The 21,926-nt window shown below is 41.9% G+C and overlaps 2 protein-coding genes, 2 non-coding genes and 1 pseudogene across 7 annotated transcripts in view; 2 read left to right on the forward strand and 3 right to left on the reverse strand.

The window, feature by feature from the left end:
- Positions 1-2,874, forward strand: part of LOC121685018 — a 9,314-nt gene extending 6,440 nt beyond the window's left edge. For 2 of the 4 annotated variants that reach the window (XM_042065256.1, XM_042065257.1), the window contains exon 4: positions 2,032-2,874. In XM_042065256.1, the coding sequence (XP_041921190.1) occupies positions 2,032-2,235 (204 nt within the window). In that variant the 3' untranslated portion in view covers positions 2,236-2,874. Of the gene's footprint in view, positions 1-1,159; positions 1,766-2,030 lie in introns of all 4 variants that reach the window. The other 2 variants (XM_042065258.1, XM_042065259.1) reach the window with 2 other exon arrangements.
- A 787-nt stretch (positions 2,875-3,661) lies between these two features.
- Positions 3,662-3,775, reverse strand: LOC121686456 (annotated as a pseudogene).
- A 362-nt stretch (positions 3,776-4,137) lies between these two features.
- On the reverse strand, positions 4,138-4,256 carry LOC121686041. The gene has a single exon (XR_006023584.1). It is a non-coding gene; the product is annotated as a 5S ribosomal RNA (ribosomal RNA).
- Positions 4,257-4,618: 362 nt separating this feature from the next.
- Positions 4,619-4,737, reverse strand: LOC121686052. The gene has a single exon (XR_006023595.1). It is a non-coding gene; the product is annotated as a 5S ribosomal RNA (ribosomal RNA).
- A 10,098-nt stretch (positions 4,738-14,835) lies between these two features.
- Positions 14,836-21,926, forward strand: part of LOC121685007 (GTP-binding protein 2-like) — a 51,986-nt gene continuing 44,895 nt past the window's right edge. Inside the window, exon 1 of the mRNA XM_042065233.1 lies at positions 14,836-15,486. Within this exon, the coding sequence (XP_041921167.1) occupies positions 15,301-15,486 (186 nt within the window). The 5' untranslated portion in view covers positions 14,836-15,300. The remainder of the gene's footprint in view (positions 15,487-21,926) is intronic.

The raw sequence follows: 21,926 nt of genomic DNA on the forward strand, positions 1-21,926 counted from the left end.
TGAAACTCTATGTATTTTTGGATAATTTGCCTGAATTTGCCTGAGGTTTGACATGATAATCTAGTTAGCGCCGTACTGACACTCATTTTCAGACACCAATTGGCTAGTAGCTAACTAGGCTAGCACCGCTTGTTTACATTAAAATAGCTAGGTTCGATCTCTCTCATATGCGTTGAAAATCCGATCAGACTATTGATTTTACATGTTGGGACCTTGAAGAATGTATTACTACTGTGTGGATTCGAAATGTAAAGCTGAAATATGCTTTAGATTTGTTAGAATATCGACCGTGATTAGCATGCTAGCTAAATGCATTGAAATGAATGATTGAGCTAGCTTCTACCAATCGCCAGTGTAATGATCTGACGATCTCTGGAAATACTTTTAAATCGTGATCGGACACTCTAGCTCACTTCTTAAGACCATGGATATGGTGTTACAACAGTTTGGAGTTGAAATTCGACGTGTAAGTATGCTTTAGAAGTGTAAACATGCCAACTGCGATTGGCATGAATGCATTGAAAATGAATGAAGTACCAATCGCCAGTGTAATGACCTGACGATCTCTGTAAATACATTAAAAACGTGATCGAACACTCTAGCCCACTTCTTAAGACTATGGAGATGGTGTTACAACAATGTGGAGTTGCAATTCGATGTGTAAATATGCTTTAGAAGTGTAAACATGTCAACCGCGATTTGCATGCTAACAACAAAGTGATGAATGAATGGGCTGTTTTTGCTTACTACTTTTACGAGGGCTGCAGGGTCTCTAAAATGTATTTAAGCCCTCATCTGATCATCTGGCTAGCATGTTTAGACTTTGTAGATGTTGTTACTACAGTGTGGAGTCGAAATTCGAGGTCTAAATATGCTTTGGATGTGTAAACACAACACCTGATTTTTAAGCTGTGTTAATGAGTACACCACTATCAAACTAATATGTGCAGTGATAGGCTTTTATTACATCTCACGGGATGTGTGTGTAAATACTGTCATCCAGTTTAAATAAATAACATGGCTCTCTTGCTTTGACCTTATTTATATGATGACTACTAACTGCAAATGAGCCATGTTTAAAAGTTTTGTTACAGTCACTTGTTGGAAAGTTAAATGAACAGTCATCACTGATCCCTATTACCTGTGTTTACATTACCAGAAAGAATGGAGAGCCATGATTCAGGTAAACTGCTGCTGCTCTCCACGACCACGACCGGTCCGGCGCCAACTTCGTCAAGAAGTACGAGTCCAGGTGGGGCTACACCCTCTTTGGTCGTTGCCTCGGAGCCGACACGCCAGAGACCAGCGCAGCCCAGAAGACCAAGTTTGGCTGGATGAGGTACCCCCAAGCAGCGCAGGTGACCGAGGAGAGCCGTCTTCTGTACCTCCTGATTAAGATGCTGCAGCACCATCCCACCTGCAGCAAATTCCACTTGTCTCCCAGCAAGCTGACCTCATCCATCAAAGGCCAGTACAAGAGGATTGCCGACAGAGTGAGGGACGACCCGGTCGTGGGCAGCCTCGCCATCCCGCTGCCCAACATAAACGTCAAGTCCATCAGCAACTTTTTCAGGAGGGAGGAGAAGATGGCCAACTTCAGGGCAACGGTCAGGCCAAGAGTGAAGACTCATCGGAATGTTCTGTCAGGCCAACCAATGCCTGATGCCCCTGCTCTGCCGTCGTCACTGCCACCACCAGATAGACCTCAGGTGCAGTACCAGGAGCCTCACCATGTCGCTGGCAAAAGGCGTGGGGAAAAGCGGAGGTAAGCTCTTCGCTCACTTTATCCATTTATTTTTTTGTGTAGAGTAAAATGTTAATGCACACCCATACTTATAAGGTTCTCACCACTAAAGAGTCTCATTTATTATAAAAGATTTTATCAGATTTGTATTGCTATTAAGTTTTTTATATATATATTTTCCCAATGAGCACACAGCACACTGGGAGCTGTACTGTATGACACTGTATTATTGTATATGATACTCACAGTATTGTGCTTGTGTGTTTTTTTTCTTTTATATTTACAGGTTGGACTTTGAAGACCCACAGCCAGACTGTCAACCAGGGCCTTCAAACCGCTGTATCCAGCCCAAGCCTGCCACTGCATCCTACGTGCCATCTGCCGTGGCAAAAGCACCTGTCCTCCTGGTGCTGCCAACCCAACCACAGGCTCCATCAGTGAGGTTGCTGCCATCTGCCAACCCAGTCTTCCTCCCTGTCCTCCCACAGTGAAACCTGTTATGCCCAACAAGTCCAATAAGCCATGTGGGGCTTGCAAGGTGCCGCAGTGTGGGGGGCAGCGGAAGAAATACACCCCTTCCAAAGACAAGGTGGCTGGAAGCAGCCAGAAAATCTTCACCTTTTGTCCCTCCACCAATATGTCCACCACACCTGGCTTCGAAGGTGTAACATACACCAGCTATGAACACTTTAAAACTGTGGTGGATGGGGAACTGGAGAAGAGGAGAACCACCCTCTAAACCTGTTGTGGGTTGCAATGACTGTCACACACACTGACACACACACACACACACTGACAGACACATACACGCTGACACACACACACACATACTGACAGACACATACACGCTGACACACACACACACACACACACACACACTGAGACACACACACACAATGATGTAAATAATGTGAAATTGTTTAAAAACGTTTTAAATGTTTATAATGTATATTTATTTAACTTATTTGTGTGTTGTTTTTTACATACATGTTTTAGTGTAATTCATGTGTTTCATACAAAATGTTCATTCATGTTTCATTCATACATATCTGTTACTACCTGAAATTACCTTTTGCATCAAGCATTTGGGATTCGTCACGTCATGTTTGATTTCACGTTTCATTCCTGTGGTGTCAATAAAATTCATTTATTGCATTTGAAAATGGCTCTGCTTGTTACCTGGTGTTAACATAATAATTCAATTTTTAAGTGTTTCATACTCGCTGTATATAAAAGGGTAATTTTTCATTCATGTGTTGCGATAGCTTAATCAAAGAATACTTACCAGTTATAAACTGCTTTACATACTAAAAAAATCCACTTGGATAACTTTTATAACATGTACCTATGTTGGAGTGCAATGCTTACCTTAAATTAAAACTTTACCTGAAATTAAGGGTCCAAAAAGATAAATAAGAATACTTACCTGTATTATACTTCCCTGAAACTAACTGGAGTGCAATGCTTACCTGAAATTAAAAGTTTACCTGAAATCAAGGGTCCAAAAAGATGAATAAGAATACTTACCCGTATTATACTTCCCTGAAACTAACTGGGGTGCGATACTTACCTGAAATTAAAAGTTTACCTGAAATCAAGGGTCCAAAAAGATGAAGAATACTTACTTGTATTATACTTCCCTGAAACTAACTGCATTTCAGCAAAGGGGTTTGCACCTTTAAACTACAATTATTCACTCAAGCAGTTTAAGGATAATTATACAATAAAAATTATACATCTTTCACAGAGATTTCAATCTATGAGTTTCAAATAGCTGAACTGGGGCTCCAACCTGTGATCTTATGAATGGGAAACAAGTGCTTTACCCACTCGTCCACCGCATCTTGCAGTACCAGGATCGTCCAGCAGGTGGCCCAGGATCGTGCTCATCCCAGGATCGAGGATAGGGACTTGGGGGGGTCATGGCCCATTCCCAGGCGGTCTCCCATCCAAGTACTAACCAGGCCCGACGCTGCTTAGCTTCCGAGATCGGACGAGATCGGGCGTGTTCAGCGTGGTATGGCCGTAAGCGAAAGCTGCTCGCCAAAATAGTCTACTTAAAGCTCCTCCAGCCTGGGAGGGAGTCCCACGCGTGTTAACCTTCTGCCTCTCAGCACCGATAGCGCCACTTAAAGCCAGGTGTTGGCAGTCAACTCGTGCTGTTTTTTTTTTCAACCAGTTACTCGCTTAGCCTATATAGCCTATATTTCTTTTCAGAAAATAGGCCCTATGTATGCATTTTATTATTATTATTGTTTATTTTTTTATTTTTATTTTTATTTTTTTTTATCTTTTTCAAAGGGAGGCAGCAAACAGTCAAGGAGGTGCCTCATGGCGCACAGACAGACAAGCTTAAAATGATAAACAAAGTTTCACTGGCTGAAGGAGAGAAAAGCTTACGGCACCTGGTATTCCCAGGCGGTCTCCCATCCAAGTACTAACCAGGCCCGACGCTGCTTAGCTTCCGAGATCGGACGAGATCGGGCGTGTTCAGCGTGGTATGGCCGTAAGCGAAAGCTGCTCGCCAAAATAGTCTACTTAAAGCTCCTCCAGCCTGGGAGGGAGTCCCACGCGTGTTAACCTTCTGCCTCTCAGCACCGATAGCGCCACTTAAAGCCAGGTGTTGGCAGTCAACTCGTGCTGTTTTTTTTTTCAACCAGTTACTCGCTTAGCCTATATAGCCTATATTTCTTTTCAGAAAATAGGCCCTATGTATGCATTTTATTATTATTATTGTTTATTTTTTTATTTTTATTTTTATTTTTTTTTATCTTTTTCAAAGGGAGGCAGCAAACAGTCAAGGAGGTGCCTCATGGCGCACAGACAGACAAGCTTAAAATGATAAACAAAGTTTCACTGGCTGAAGGAGAGAAAAGCTTACGGCACCTGGTATTCCCAGGCGGTCTCCCATCCAAGTACTAACCAGGCCCGACGCTGCTTAGCTTCCGAGATCGGACGAGATCGGGCGTGTTCAGCGTGGTATGGCCGTAAGCGAAAGCTGCTCGCCAAAATAGTCTACTTAAAGCTCCTCCAGCCTGGGAGGGAGTCCCACGCGTGTTAATCTTCTGCCTCTCAGCACCGATAGCGCCACTTAAAGCCAGGTGTTGGCAGTCAACTCGTGCTGTTTTTTTTTTTTCAACCAGTTACTCGCTTAGCCTATATAGCCTATATTTCTTTTCAGAAAATAGGCCCTATGTATGCATTTTATTATTATTATTGTTTATTTTTTTATTTTCATTTTTATTTTTTTTTATTCCGCAACATTTGCTATCTCAAATCGTGGTTTAAGTTTTTTCATGGTTTGTAACATTGATAAAATCCCTGTGAAATTATCTGCTTTCCATCGCCAGGCTTAGCATCTACAAACACAATTTTTCTCCTCACAGCTTATTACTTATGGAATAACAAGGACCATAGGCGTGCATACATAGACACTAGGTGGTGCTAAAGCACTAAGTTTGCCCTTTATCAACGAAAATGCCCTTTTGAAACTTGTTTTTTTTTATATTATTATTAATATTATTAAGATTTTACTGAGGTCGGTTTTAAAATGATCTTTTGAAAACCTGAGCCATTAAAAACGACTGAAACAATGCCCCGAAATGAGCCACCTCCTTACGCACACCCGACCAGCCTATCTCTCTTCCTTTGTCACGTGAACTCGCGCGGTTGCGCGCAGGGCACGCCAGATGCGCAGCACCATAGCAGTTCAGTAAGCGTCTTCAGATAGCAGGCTGCTTCTACCGTGCCCCATCAGCCAGGTAACATACAGATCAAGCAAAATCTTAGCCCTAAGCTCTAGCTCTAAGCCCAACATGTAGGCTAATAATTTTGTTGTGCAGTAAAATGTCTCATTCAGCACCAAACAAGCATTTTTGCCGAGTGGTCACCTGATAAACTAGTTAGATGAAGCTAGATAAAGTTTTACGCTGTAGCCCAAATCAATGACAGATAACGTGACGACCACATACAAATAATTTCGATAGATTTTGCAAATGTATATGTTAAGAAGAACGTTTTCTGTTGTATATGTTTTGTTAGGCAACATGTGTTAACACATTCATTTGTGACAGAAGAAACGGGAAGTTCCCCATTACCTGTGAAAAATGCCCATCTGCATTCATGTAATGACAACAGTCAGTAGCCCACTATAACTCCTTCTCGTACTGTTTGGTCTGTTTATTGTCTTACAGATCAAGTAAAATCGTACAGTTTGCCCTCTAAGCCCAACGTGTAATCATTTTGTTGTGCAGTAAAATGTGTCATACAGCATCAAACAACTAAGCATTTTTAGCCGACTGATAAAGTTTTACGCTGTAGCCCAAGTCAATGACAGATAACGTGAGGACGACCACATAGGCTACAAATAATTTCGGTAGAGTTTGCAATTGCATATCTATGTGTTAAGATGAACGTTTTCTGTTGTATAGGTTTTGTTAGGCAACATAAATTAAAGGTGCCATGTGTAAGAATTGAGGTAAAAATATCCAAAAAATGAGCTACACGCATCAAAAGAATGAGAAGAAATAAGGGCGATGATGTCATTAAAAAAATGACAAGGTATAGTGCTGCAGAGAGATCAACCTAAATTAGCATGCTAAATTACTAGCCACAGCCCGACAGGTGTCATAATACCAGTTTCGGCCATGGGAGGCGGTATGCGGGCAACATAACCGCCAGCCAAACTGCAATACACGTGTCTCGGTTGTTACTCTAGGGTAGACCAACTCACTTTCTGGAGGTATACTGCCCCATCTTTTATGGAATGTGGAGTATGAATTGATTTTTTGGCGGACATTACACATGGCACCTTTAACACATTTTGGTCTCTTTATTGTCTTAATTGTATATTGATTTACTAATTGCAGCACAAGTCAAATTTCATTCAACATGTGCGTGTAATTTTTTTTATAATTAAGTGTTCCACGTGCGCTAAAAAGTGCCCCCCCCCCCCCCCCCCTCCTGAGCACCTGCCCCCCAAAATGTCTGTGCACGCCACTGACAAGGACATTCTATACAAGCATAAATCTCTCTTCTGAAAACATTGGTTTGATAATAATATAATATGGGTAGATCAGTTATTTAATAGAGAAGGTATCCTCTTTTCCTATAAAGACTTTCTATCAGAATATGGTATCCCTGCGACGCCAGGGGACTATGGCAAAATATTTGGTGCCATACCTTCCGGAGTCTGTTTTTTTTTTTAAAAGCACAACCAAGAATAGATCCTGTATGAATGTCCTTGTTTTCTTCATGTATGTCTGTAGGTAAAGTATGTTTCTCTGGTAACAACAGATGTATAAGAGCTCTTCAGAGAGAGGTTACCTCAATACCATATGTGGACCTTCTGGTCTAATTTTGTAGATGATATTGCATGGAAGAAAGTCTGGCTCCTACCTAATCGCTATCTAATAACAAACAAGTGTCCTTATTCATAGAGTTTACCCGACTAAAGCATATATTGAAAAAAGATAAAAAAAAAAATATAGATGTGAATTGCAGCTTCTGTGAAAGATGTTCTGAAACTATGGTACACTTGTTCTGGGAATGCCCCATTGTAAAAGAGTTCTGGCGTGATCTGTGCCTTTTTATAGTGAATAACATTGACAAAACCTTTGAATTATTCTGGAAAAATGTGCTATTACTTGTAGATAATGGACGTAACTTGAACAGACTATTTTTAAATGATCTACTAATTATTATGGCAAAATTTTATATTCACAAAAATAAATTCCTAGGGAAAACGCCGTGCTTCATTGCTTTCAGAAATGAATTTAAACAATACATATGTTAAATTAGATTGTCTACGAAACCAAAAGCTTTTAAAACTATTACTGTTTGTGATCTTTTTAATGTTTTTAATTAGCCTAAACATTTACCCCCTGGCAATAGGTTTTACTATGTGTTTTGTATGTATGAATGTTATTGAATATACATGTTGAACAGTAGGCCTGAAGTGATGGATTGCTATAACATGTAACGTGTATTTTTGCAAAAAAAAAAAAAAAAACGTGGTTAACATACGTCATTACCAAACGTTAGTGATTGAACTCCAATGATTTCAAACTTCAGACAAGCATCCACCAACCAGGAAATAAACGTTTGCCAATGGATCTAGGCCAGACTCTCTGCGAAGTCAGAGAGTCTGGTATCCAGGCTAGGACAGTAACATGCAGCTGAGGACGTAGACTATTAGGATAAAGTCATTCATTATTATTCATGTGATGAGGCTACCACATGGTGACTGCACAGGAAGATTTTTAACTTATTACTTAACCATTTCAAAATCACAAAACAAGTATCAGTTTCCACTCTAAATAAGCATAACATGATATGCTTTACCATCAATAATCCATTTTTAAATATTTAAAAAGTGTAGATTTAAAGACAGCCTACAACCCTTGTAGTTGCTTTCTCTCTTAAAATATAGCATATCCTATTTCCTAGGAGTCAGATGACTAGAGCAAAGATCCTTTAGAACACTTTCTCAACCGTCTCTGACTAGAGGAAGAGTCAGTTGAGGAACAATCAGTGTGTCCAGTGGGATTTTCATCACACATAGGCTAGGCTATAGGGTAATTTTAATTGAACAAGTTACGGTGAGATGTAGACTATTAAAGAGTTTTTTGCTATAATATTAAAAACATAGAAAACGCATGACCGGACAGGGCAGTTTAGATTAATTGCACCAATGGTAAATGGTAAAGTGAATTAACCCTGAGTAGGCTACTTAATAGTACAGTACACTGTGTTTGGAAAATTGGGTCCCGCTGGATTTTCATGTAAAAATTGAGTCTAAGGAACAAGATATTTTTTTGTCTTCAAATTTTCATGATCCATCTTTAGTGTTTTTCTCTGTATGTTTTAAAATAAGCGATTATATCTAGTCCAAAAAGTGATTTTCTTCTAATTTTTTGACAATTAATTCCACTTTTTGCACACAAAACCCCCAGATTACGTAGAAAGGTTGTTGGTTCTAAAACAATATCCATAGTTTTCAAACTTTGAGTGTCTGAAAAGTGTAAGACACCTCCACCCTTGTTGCCTATGTCAAAAACGATTTCTTAATCTTTGCTTTTCTTGATGCTTTCCTTGACCTGCATTCTATTGTCTACCTTAAGAGAAATTTGTCTTGGAAATAATCTATAATAGTACAGGCAACACAGTACACCACTAGGTGTCATAGGCATGGGTAGTTGAGTAACAGTAGGCAAAATTAACAAACAAAAGAATATAAGGTACAAACAAACAGACAAACCATGGATGGCCCTCTCACAGCCTGAACTAGAACAAAAAACAAATAACTCAAGGGAAAACATTGCTCAGACACTAAACCATGTGCATTTGCTCTCTTTAAAAGCAACGGGTTATCCACAGCCAACAGGCCGGGCGTGCGAGAGATGCAATAAAGTCTTAGAATTAAGAATAAAGCCATGTTCTTTTAACAACAACAACAACCACAAACACCCATGCGGCAAAAATATCAAATGACCGGCTCTCCCAGAGAGGAAGCTACGTATATGATCACCACCCACGGGTGGGCGTGTGTGCCAGCGCTGCAGGTCAGCCTTTCTGCATACACATCTGGCTTTAAAGTTCACCGTCCTGGTAGCATACCTATCTACTGCCAAGGCCTGAAGGGGACGGGGAGAATATTTACTTCTGCTACACTGGCAGAGAACTCATGTGAAACAGACTGTGGGAGGTGGAAGGGGTTTGAATGCTGTCTGGCAGTATTATGAGTGGAACGTCTTAAGGGGGCCCTCTTCCCCATACAGCCTGATCTTATAGTGTGTGCCAATTCCATCAAGACACTACACAATTTCATACTTGGTAGACACCCATGTATCCTGGATTTTGTGGCGACCGTGAAAATGGTTCTTGCAAAAGAGTTTACACGTACATTATATTTAGCAGACACTTCTTGACCAAAGTCACTTACATACTGTATGTCAGCTATATTACAAGGGGTCAAAGTCAAAGTCAAAGTCAGCTTTATTGTCAATTTCTTCACATGTTCCAGACATACAAAGAGATCGAAATTACGTTTCTCACTATCCCACGGTGAAGACAAGACATATTTTACCAATTTAAGTCCACAGACAAACATAACATTCAAGTAAACAAAAAAGTAAGTAAATAAGTAAATAAGAGGGCACATATAATAATGAAAAAATTAAGAGCAGCAAAATTTGGTTGAAATTGTGCATAGACAGTCAATAAAATACTAGTGCAAAGTCAGGCCAATAAAAGGCTTGGGTAGTTCTGTTTGACCTAAGTAAGAAAGAAAGTGGCATAGTGGTGCAAGTTATGTAAGAGCAGCAGAAGTGTTGTGTTTTCAGGACCGCAACAACAAGTTGTAAAGTGTACAAGTGTGCAAGTGTGCAAGTGGAGTAGTGCAGGCGGCCATTGTGGGTCCAATGTCCAGGATGTTATGTAGCTGAGGGTGGAGGGGGGAGAGGAGGGAGAGAGTTCAGCATCCTTACAGCTTGGTGAATGAAGCTGTTGGTGAGTCTGGTAGTGTGGGAGCGCAGGCTTCTGTACCTCTTCCCAGAGGGCAGTAGATCAAACAGATTGTGAGCGGGGTGACTTGCATCACTCACAATTTTGGTCGCCTTGCGGGTGAGGTGGGTGGTGTAAATGTCCTTCAGGGAGGGGAGTGAAGCACCAATAATCCTTCCAGCTGTGTTCACTATGCGCTGCAGGGCTTTCCTGTTGTATTCAGTGCAGCTTCCGCCCCACACAGCGATACAGCTGGAGAGGATGCTCTCAATGGTGCCTCGGTAGAATGTGGTCATGATGGCTGGTGGAGCACTTGCTCGCCTGAGTTTCCGCAGGAAGTACAGGCGGCGCTGAGCTCTCTTCGCCAGTGATGCAGTGTTGGTGGTCCAGGAGAGGTCTTCACTGATGTGCACCCCCAGGAATTTGGTGCTGCTCGCTCTCTCCACCACAGCACCGTCGATGGTCAGTGGCAGGTGTTGGGTGTGACCTCTCCGGAAGTCAACAACAATCTCTTTGGTCTTGCTGACGTTCAGCAGGAGGTTGTTGTCCCTGCACCACGTGGTCAGATGGTCGACCTCCAGCCTGTATTGAGTCTCGTCGCCCTTGGTGATGAGACCCACCAGAGTTGTGTCGTCAGCAAATTTCACTATGTGATTGTTGCTGTAGGTTGCAGTGCAGTCATGCGTCAGCAGGGTGAAGAGCAGCGGACTGAGCACGCAGCCTTGGGGGGCCCCTGTGCTCAGTGTGATGCTGCTTGAGGTATTGTTGCCAACACGTACTACTTGGGGCCTCTGACAGAGGAAGTCCAGTAGCCAGTTGCAGAGGTAGGTACTGAGTCCCAGTTTGTCCAGTTTGCAGATGAGTTGTTGTGGTATTATGGTGTTGAATGCAGAACTGAAGTCTATAAACAGCAATCTCACATATGAGTCTCTTTTTTCCAGGTGGGTGAGGGCTGGGTGGAGGGCAGAGCAGATTGCATCCTCTGTAGACCGCTTGGCTCGGTATGCAAACTGGAAGGGGTCCAGGGTGGGGGGGAGAATGGATTTGATATGTGACATGACAAGCCGCTCAAAGCACTTCATGATGATGGGTGTCAGTGCCACAGGGCGGTAGTCATGGATCACATTGTCCCCGGAGCAACTTGGGGTTAAATGCCTTGCTCAAGGGCATAACAGTGAAAGGCGGGAATTGAACCGACAACGCAGGCTACTGCACGCTAGCCCAGCTCCATAACCACTACACAACCACTGCCCACTAGAAAAAGACTAGACTAGAGTGCCAGGTGGTAATATGGGTACAGTGTCAGGACCACACACCGCAATCTCCCAGAAGAACTAAATTTTATGTTAAATGTTAAAAACATAACGCAACGTTTCGACCCACCAGGGTCTTCATCAGGCCTGATGATAACCCTGGTGGGTTGAAACGTTGCTTTATGTGTTATGATTGCAGTGTGCGGACAACTACTCTTCTTTCCTTGATAAGCTTTTTTGTCCTGCAACTGGCCTCAGTGAGGTGGGATGTGCATACAACCACTTTGAAGAGGACTACAGTGTTAGGACCACCATGCCTACGATATGCCGCAGCCTCTTCTAAGTGTCTCCTAGCACTAGCACAGACAGAAGTCAGGTACTCTTGATGTTGCACCACCCAATCAGTCGGTGGACTGTCCCTGTGGTCACCTCCAGTATTTCCAAGTAGGTGGTCGACTAGTAACTGTGGCTTCTGACCGAACATCAGCTCGTATGGGGAGTGCTGTGTGGACTGGTACACGGTGGTATTATAGGTGAACAGGAGCTGAGGGAGCAACTGGGGCCATTTACGCTTCTTTTCAGGGGGTAAGGTCCTGAGCAAGTCATGAAATGTCCTGTTGAAACGTTCACATTGACCATTCCCCTCTGGATGATAAGTGGTGGTTCTAGTCTTTGTTATGATGTAGGTGTCACACAGGTGCTTCAACAGCTCCCCCTCAAAGGTGCGCCCCTGATCAGAGTGGATTCTCCTTGGCACGCCATACACATAGAACCATCTCTCAGTTAGAATCTTAGCTACGGTGGAAGCTCTCTGATCAGGGGTGGGAAAGGCCTGGGTAAACTTTGAGAAAACATTTGTGACTACCAGAACATTCTCTTGTCCTGTGCTAGCCCAATCCAAGAGAGTAAAGTCAGTGGAGATTATCTACAAAGGCTTAGTGGCTAACATATTTCCAAAGAAGGTTCTGGCTTGGGTTGTCTTGCTTTAGCAAGCACAGTGCTCACACTCAGAACACCACTTTTGCACCTCATGCCACATCTGGGGCCAGTAGTACTAACCTGACCCTAGCCAGATGAATTTCGCTCCGCCTAGCTCCACTCATCCATCTGGAACCGATCCATTGAAGTGTTGCTTCAGAAGGCTGGGCCATATGATTGAATAAGCCACTTGTCCATCATCTATTGACGTGCTACTTCAACCACTCACATCGAAGCCAACCCATGACGCTAATAACAGTCTCACAGTCGCTTCTACACTATGTCACATCTATGAAACTCCCGCCCTGCGTCCTGATTGGCTGAACCATAAAGTCGGTTGCAGAAATCACTCTCAATGGAAGAGGTCCCAGATGGATGTGAGTGAAGCTAGGCGGAGCTAAGCGGAACGAAATTCATCTGGCTAGGGTCAGGTTACAGTAGTACCTCTGTCATATCAAATCTGTGGTCCTTTCCACCCCCAGATGGCCGTGGTTGTTGTGTAGGCTAATGAGCACTTCAACTCACAACACCTTTGGCAGTAAAAGCTGCAGCACTGGATCCCTGGAAGGAGGAGCCTGGATCGCTCGGTACAAGGTCCTATCCACTTCCTGTATCTGGGACCACTGCTTTATCAACTGCGGACTTCCTTTGGTTCACTCCACTTGTCTTAACGGGTATGTGGTCGTCCCTGTCACCAAAACCATAGGTATCTGGAAATACAAGGATCAGTCCCTTGCAGGACTTTCAGGTCTCTTTTGGTTCGACCAGGTCATCCAAGAGTCTTGGATAGGTGCAATCGAGGCTTGCAAGTTGACTATGGCAAGCGGCAGGGGGACGTCCAGGCCATGTGACACAGATCGCAAAGTGTTAGTGGGGCTTGTGGGAAGCCTAGAAAGGGTATCGGCATTGCAATTAGCTGTCCCAAGACGATATTTGATGTTGTAATAAGGAGGGCAAGCTGAGAAACCAAGCAATGTTCCAGAGCGCCCAGTTTTGCTGACTGCAGGTATTGGAGGGGATTGTTGTCAGTGTACACATTGAACGTGTTGCCCAGGAGATACTTGCCATTTTTTTCTGCGATTGCCCACTTGACTGCAAGGAGTTTGAGTTTCATGGCACTATACTGTAATTTGACATGTTCCTCTCACTTGGCCGCAAGCCCCGGCTAGCAAAGGAATAGCTGTAGGTCGCTGTAACTCATCCTTCTCCTGTGACAGAACTGCCCCCAATCCTGCATGGCATCCGTCTCTAAGATAAAGGGACAACTGAAATCGGCATAACCTAGGACTGGTGCTTGAACAAGCCATTCTTTGCCAAGCCAAGGCTCTGAATCCAGAAAAAGTTCTGAAGGCAAACCTGAACGTGACTACATTCAATGTTAACTATCCAATATTCAGATGTCTGTAATTGAAATGTATGCAAATTAGTGCATAATTAATGAGATATTGTTAAATAACATGCATAAACATATATTTTCAGAAAACTTGTAATGCAAAGAAATATTGTCTCTACATAAATAATCAACTAAAGTTTCATAAGAATATCAAGGAGTTACATTTTTTACCCTATTCACCCGTTCGATGTTGCCGACTGTATGGAGGCCAGTTTTAGGCCGCAAATGCTAATTAGCAGGTTTAAAACTAAAACATCAGCTAAGTAAATATGATATTCAGAATCAGCACCCCAAAATTAGGCAGAATACCCTCTTTACCAGTGTTTTCTCACATTTGACCCCCAAGTGATATAGTCCCAGTCTTAATAATGCATTATATAAATGATGATGTCATCTAAGTGTGAAAATGGATCATGAAAATTTGAAGACAAAAAAATCTTGTTCCTTAGACTCAATACTAGCAAAATATGCAAACAAATCAATTTTTACAAGAAAATCCAGCGGAATTATAGCCTGGCTAGCGCCACCACTTCTCAATGAGACTGGTCTGGGAACCAAACGTTCATTTTCTCGTATTTGAAAAACATGCCCAGATCCGTGTATTGGGTGCCATGGATGTCTATCAAATGCGTCTGTGCATAGCTCATCATCGTCTTGCTTTCCCACCTGTTCTGTGATTGGTTCCCTATCTCAGGCGAAAATTTGCTCCATGGTCTCCAGGCTGCCTTAGCAGCGTGAATCAAATCGCGCGCAAGGCAGCATGGGAACACCCAGGCTAGCGGAATTACACAAGACACCGTACTATAAGAAGAAGGGGGTTCATTTTGTAAACACGCTTGAAGAATGTATCAACCCATTATTACACAACTTAGGCTATATTTGATGTCATGGCCATGTCATGGGGACACAAATGGCACCGTTGGCTAAGAATGACCCACTAGGTTTTAGGGTAGGCCTACTTATTTTTGTCTGTCTGTCCAGGTCAACTGCAATAGCATGGGGCTGATGAATGATCTGATGTAAATACAAAGGCAGTTGAGAAAGAGCCTATTACGCAAATCAAACGGGTTTTGCATCAGCAAGATTTTGTTGTCGGCAAAGCTCTGTGAGAGAATTTGAGACGAGATTGCTGACGTATATTATTCATATGTCTCGCGTTTCGCTGACGTAGTTCACAGACTTGTACTAGGAGCAACCCGATGTCAGGATCTTTGCCGATGCATTTAACTTCGCCAGTGGTCGGCGTATCGCTAGCAAGACCGGCTGGTGCTTGGCAGACATTGCCAGCAGGTTGTTTTTGTTATTATTTTCGTGCGAACTTGCTCTAGTTAAGTAACTAGGATAGTAAAGTTAACTTACCCCGCACTGGCTGGCCCGTAACTTTCATTACGTTAGCAATTTGTTTATCAGGACTTCTGGGAGGGGGGGGAATGGATACGCGGCTATCAGAACTTTTTGGAACATGTTCCGGATATAAGTCCAATATACAAGGAGGGAGTTCTTGTGTTAACAACGGAATGGCCTCTAAAAAGACCGTGAAGAATGGTAAGAAAACGAAGAATCGGTCTGCGCGACAACTGAAATCAAGCAATAATCCTCCATACCTACCTCCAGAGGTGAGTCCAAATAGTTAGGAAAGTTGCCTTTTGGCTAATGTAACTTCTGCTAATAATGAAAGCTTGCTATTATTGGTAACTGGCGGAATAGCTCGGCTAAAGTTAGCTTAATTTACATTACGCTCCGCTAACGTTATTTATTTACCCCATGCATGAATTACCTTAACATTAAACAGTGTTTACTTACGAAGTTATACCAACGTTCAAATTAAAACCTAAAGTTAAGTTAGACTTATTGCAGGTAACGTTAACGTTAGAAGTTAACATTAGCAACTCCCTAGCTGGGACAGCTGAACTAAAGCATCATTGATAGAAGTGAGAATGCACAACGTTTACTACTGGGACATGTCAGCTTAGGCTGTTTAACAAGTTGAATGATCAAGATCTAGTGGCAATTTATGCTTCAGCTTCACGAATTTCTCTTTAGCAGTAACGTTAATGTTAACGTGATCTCTGATGTGAAACTTTGCTTCCTTGCTAACGTTAGCGTGCTACATTTGTTATGTTCGTTGGCCTAGCATATATTGGGTTTGGCATTCAAGTTATTAATACCTGTTTTGTTACTTTACAACTATTCTTGTATCCTATGTCTTTAGCTGTGAGTTTGTTTACCCTATATAAGTCCAATCAATTGACTGTAACTTGGGTCATAAAAAGATATCATGTGCGCTACTTTAGCAAGCTTTATTTAACGTTAGCAGTCTTTTCAGTGACGTAGCCTATTCATGTTAGCTTTACTAACAATGCAAGCTTGCCTGGGTAGGAAACTGTACAGAGACGTCTAATAACTAAACCATGTTAAGAAGATTGAGGCATCTCACGTTATTTCAAAATATTTGCTTTGGTTGTATGCTGTAACTACCAAGTGACGCTAACATCAGCCTCATGACGTCCAAGAACAGCTGTGTTTGTAAACAGCTGAGTACCATACCGTCGCTGGTGTCAACTTCAATAACCAGCGCCTCCCTACTATGGTGGGCTATTAATAGTAGCCTACTTCCGTCCTGAGGTTGCGTGTCAAAAACTAAAAGAATGAGACATAATGAGAAGATTGGCATTGATGGTGGCATGAACATTATCACATTTATTGAGACATCATGTATCAGTTAATGCATAGTAACTTCAACAAAAGTTGTAGGGCTTACATGCCTATCGTAAACGTTATGTTAGAGAGACTATCATGGGGTATGGAATATCTTGTTTTGTTTCTTGTTGAAGTTTGTTTCTTGTTTGGTTTCTATGTCGAAGTTTTCTCAGCATTTCCCAATATGGTTACTTGTAGGGATAGCATTAGAATAAGTGTGCCCACCAAAATCTAAGGTCAGTTATTTTAGACATTAACATGGTTTAGCCTAGAAGAAAGATATTGGTGAATTGCCAGATTTATCTCTCATTTGAAAGTCTGTGCATTAATTTATGTACATTTTTCAATATAAAATAAAGATAGTCAAAGTTCTGGTATACTTAATCGGTACTATGGCAATGTTCCACTATGTTACTATGTTCTAAATAAGCCCACATCATGATGTATTAACAACATATAATACGCCTATGTCACAGTTCTGGGTTTCGAACGTTCGAATCAATGTAGCAGTGTACCGTCGCTCCCTGTTTACATCAGGTGATCAGACGCAACATGGCCGCCTCCTGTCGCCGGTGTTATTGTAGTGTACCTGGCTGCTCTACCTCAAAACAACGACAACCTTACCTCAGTTTTCATGATTTCCCAAAAGACGAAACCCTCCGGAAAACATGGGTGAGGTTAATAAGAAGGGACGAGGGCCCATCGTTTAACATACTTCGTGGAAGCACTTACGTCTGCAGCTTACATTTTGATAGTGAGCTTATCCCTGTATCCAAGTGCGGCAGAAAACGCCTGAAACCTGGTGCCACACCACAGAGATTTGCTTGGAATAACTGGGGATTAGATCGGGTGTCTCGGCAGTCCGTTTTCGACCGGCTCAGTGCATGTCTTGAGGCCGAGGGTGCGTCTAACGTTAGCGAAAGTTCTGCTGAGGAAGAAGTCCGCCGACCTAGCACTACCCTTATGGAGGAACTCCCCATGGGTCACACTTCTGACAACGCTGTTCAACTGGATGCTGCTGCTGCGGCTAACACTATAAGGGAGCTGGAGGCTAAGGTACAACAGTTGGAGAGTCAGCTGAGTGACCTATCCTGTAGGCCTACACTGCACACACTACACATCAACAGGTACTGTGCGACTGACTAAGAGTTTCGCTTCTATACTCGCTTTTCATCAGAGAGAATGTTTTTGCTGTTTTGGGAGTCAGTTGCCCCTTCAGCATCCAGATTGGTGTACTGGAGTAGAGCACAAAGGGCTAGTGATGTCACCACATTAGAAAAAACAAGTCCAAACCGAAAACTGGCTCTGATGGATGAGCTGTTTTTGTTCTGCTGTCGTGTTGCAGTCGGTCTGAAAGAGAAGGTGTTAGCTGACATGTTTGGCATCAGCACTACAACAGTCAGCAGGGTTCTCATCACTTGGACCAACTACTTATACCTTGTCTTGGGGTCTTTACCAACCTGGATGTCATTGAACAAGTACAAGCTGTTTTCTAAGAATACTAAAAAACATATTTAGTAGCATGTTCAATATTAAAAGATGAGAAAAAATAGATCTTAAAGGTTTCCTTGAGTGAAGCCCCAACCCGATTTACATGATATGCAAGTATTATATAAAGACATGGACCTATTAGTCTAAGATACCTTTTAGAGCTGGGCGATATATCGGTATTACGACTACGACCGATATATTTTTAAAAACGATATGTAGTTGAGACAATATCGTAATACCGGTATTATGTCAAATAATGGGCCATTTTATCAAAGCCACTTGCTCTTCTGTGTTCAGACCATTCAGATAGCCGCAGCTCTGCTCAACTGCGCCCCTTGCGTGTGCACGTTCTCCCTCGCAGCACTACAAACTTTCAAACATGACGGACACTGAGTCAGATTTTGTTTACCTTGATCAGAGGGTGCTGATGCCTATTCCGTCGGCACATCAACGGCTAGACCGAGAATTCTCGTTGTGAAATCAAAATTCCACTGGACCTCCAAGCGGTTTTGTACACGCAGATTTAAGTTACAACACTGTTTACGTTTACAGCTCTTCGACTCACGGTAAAATGTCATTTTTGGTACATAGCCTAGCTAATTTAAATACACTGATGAATGCTTGCGTTTAGCGATATACAGTAGCAGATCTAAAGTCCTCAGGGAGACAACCTACACGCTGATTTTATTAAGAGGATGCACGGGGGGACTCGCGTGCAGTTAGGGGCATCAATTTTTACGATTCCTGAAACCCCATTTAATCGTGCATAGGGATTTTTCTTACGAACTGGAACATGCAAAAATGAACGCATACAAAACAACGGTAGCGTATATCACACTCTTGATGAGTGACTCAGTTACGTTGTTTAAGTAGTTTAACTAATTGTTTAAAACTATTTTTGTTGTTGATAGCAACATGTCTAGGCCATCATAGGCATTTGCTTGTCATCTAGGCCCCATCAAACCCTTACGGGTAAAAAAACTGCATTGTGTGACAAAACTGCAGGTTTTTTCAATATTTTTGTGCCCAAAATATTGCATTGTGCAGTACAATGTAGGCCTGCGTTTGGTCTTTTGTTATTTGCACAGCTTTATCAGAGCAACTGTAGCTTATGCCTATTGTAGGCCTATGTTATTGTTTACACTTTTTTGCACAGCTGTGTTAGAGCAGTCTGAAATCATTCTAATTAAAGCTGGTTGAGTGAATACGAAACACTTAGCTCTTTCTGTTTAAAATATCGATATATATCATATATCGCCAGCTCCAAAAATATTGGGATATCCGTTTTGGTCCATATCGCCCAGCCCTACTCCTTGTGCAGTTAAATATTTTTATTTTAAACAGGTATGTGCTGTGTAGCCTACTTTTTTCTTATTTGCACAGTATGCCAATTGGTTTATTATATTGGCTTTTAACAGTAGCCTATGTTTTGTGTTACCTTTATTGTTTTCTTGTTGTAAAGCTGTAGGCCTGTGTTGCCAATCAGGGTCGACCGAATATTGTTATTAGCACAGCCCTCAGAGCAACTGTATGCCTATTAGTATATGTTATTGTTTACACTTTTTTGCACAGCTATGTTAGAGCAGTCTGAAATGAATATAATTATGACCGCCGCTAACGAAGCTATAATGATTGTCAAATAATCTTTTATGGTATGTTGGTCTCAAGGGCCCACATCAACCTGGCCCATAATCACTCATTTGTGATTTGCACCCCCCCGGTAAAAAATGAAAATGCAATATTATTCTGCTTTAATCGCCCCTATCTTCCAAATTTTATGTGTATGATTGACCTGGCATTCTCTGGGGGTATGCCGAGTTTCGTAGAATTTCATCCATGGGGGGATCTAAAAAAAATGAGGTTATGTGTACATTTAGTGACTGTACACTCATTGGCCTGTAGATGGCGGTGCACATACACATGCACACACACACAGGCACCCACATACTATCGGTATTAGAACGGCCGATACATAATTACAAATTCAGTAGGATTAAAAGAAAGCCAAATATTCATCATCATCATCATCATCATCATCATCATGGCTGCATTTCCAGTATTGGGTATTGGCGATAAGTAGTCGTTTCACTAGATGGCGCATCGTTGCAGTGAGACGTAATTTTGTTGGAAGTTAAAAGTGGGTTGGAAAAACAATGGACGCTTCCTACAAGGACTGTAGTTTACCGCAGAGAATGTCTAATAAGGATAGGACGATGTTCACATGAAATGTCATTCCCATTTCTTCTTGAAGCCGAAATAAATCTGAGGATGTTTATCGGACATGCTTGGTTTTTACTGCAGGTACGTTAATCTTATAATATCAATAAGGACCTAGGTAATGTTACCGTTAGCGTTGGTTGAGTGATGGAGGCCAATTTTTATTTGATTGCATTTGTAGAAAACTATAAATGCGGTTATACCAAGCAAATTGATAGCAGCACTGTAATTGTATCTTTCGACTGTCATTTGCACGTGCTACAAAATTCATTCTGTGCAATGGAAGATTTACCAACGTTACACCAGTCTGATACAGTCTTGCCTATACATGCGTGAGACTGAGGCGCCTGTTTATTTGTTTTAAGTGCGTGCAGGGTGTGAGAGGGGAATCGATGTGCTTTGATTCCAGCTTGGTAGTTGTAGTCTGTGAAATTAAAAAGCATGTGTGTGTGAAGTATCCAAACAATGACACCTTCATTTCATTATGGCTGCTTTAGCAACACACCTGCTTTAGCAACCACACCTTAAGCTGTGTAGTGGGTCCCATTTAGAAGTGGCTACTTCATTCACGCTTTCCTTGACTCATGGAGCGTGAATTTTATTACAACTTTTCGCCTCGATATGGCAGTTTAAGTCCGCTTGATACTGTAAAGCGTAAGCCATTGGTTTCCAAAGGAGATTTTATTTGTGTCGCCAGCATAGCCTATTGACAATTTATGTTGTAAATAGGCCTACCTTATAAGCCTACCTGTAGCTTAGGGAAGCTAACAGCTTTCTATTAGAATCTAGTTTGTTAGTTACAGTTTTGTCATAACTCCCTGATGCATTTTTGCATTTAGAATAGCCAGAGCGTAGATATATCTCAATCGGAAAATTAAACAATATCGGGTGCCTATGGACTAGGCTGGGTGAACCCAGCCTGATCTGTCGCTATTTATTTTTTGATTTCTTAAAAGATTGAGCTTGGTCTGAAAGCCAGACTAGCCATGGACCTCAGTTACACAACGGAAGGGAACATGAATCAGCCTATATTTGCACGAACAATAACGGACAACAGCTCTTCAACTTTGGCCCGTTAAAATGTGTATGAACAGTCTAGCGACGCATTCCATTTGGACATGTCAGTTATTTGCACCACTGGTTAGATGTAAAACAGCATTTCGTTTCAGACTACTGTTACTTCATTTGTGCATTGACAATAAAGTATCACATGAACTAAAGATGACTAAAATCTTATGTAGAAGAAGAAACATTCACAAAAAATCCATCCATCCAAAAATGACCTTTGTTTTTTGATAGCTGTTGAAAACGGCATGGAACTGACAGAGATGTTTTTGTTTATAAATAAATAAATAACATTATGCTGATACCTTTTGCTTTTCCCAAATACAATGTAGCCTACAGGTGTAAGTGACCTTTCATCAATCCAGTTGCAATGGATGAACTGTGATGAACTGCCCTACTTGTGATTGTTTAGAGATTTTAAAGGTTTTGTAACAATGCTACATCTTCTTTGGCTATTCTACAATCTATTCACCTTTTCAGCACCAGTAGGCTACTTTCTGTGCAGCCACACACACACACTCAGGCATGCCAAACAAGCATACACAAAAGTTTCAAGAGTGGGGGATGGAGTAAAAGATGGAGA

Source organism: Alosa sapidissima, chromosome 16, assembly GCF_018492685.1.
Source record: "Alosa sapidissima isolate fAloSap1 chromosome 16, fAloSap1.pri, whole genome shotgun sequence".
NCBI classification, from domain to species: Eukaryota; Metazoa; Chordata; class Actinopteri; order Clupeiformes; family Clupeidae; genus Alosa; species Alosa sapidissima.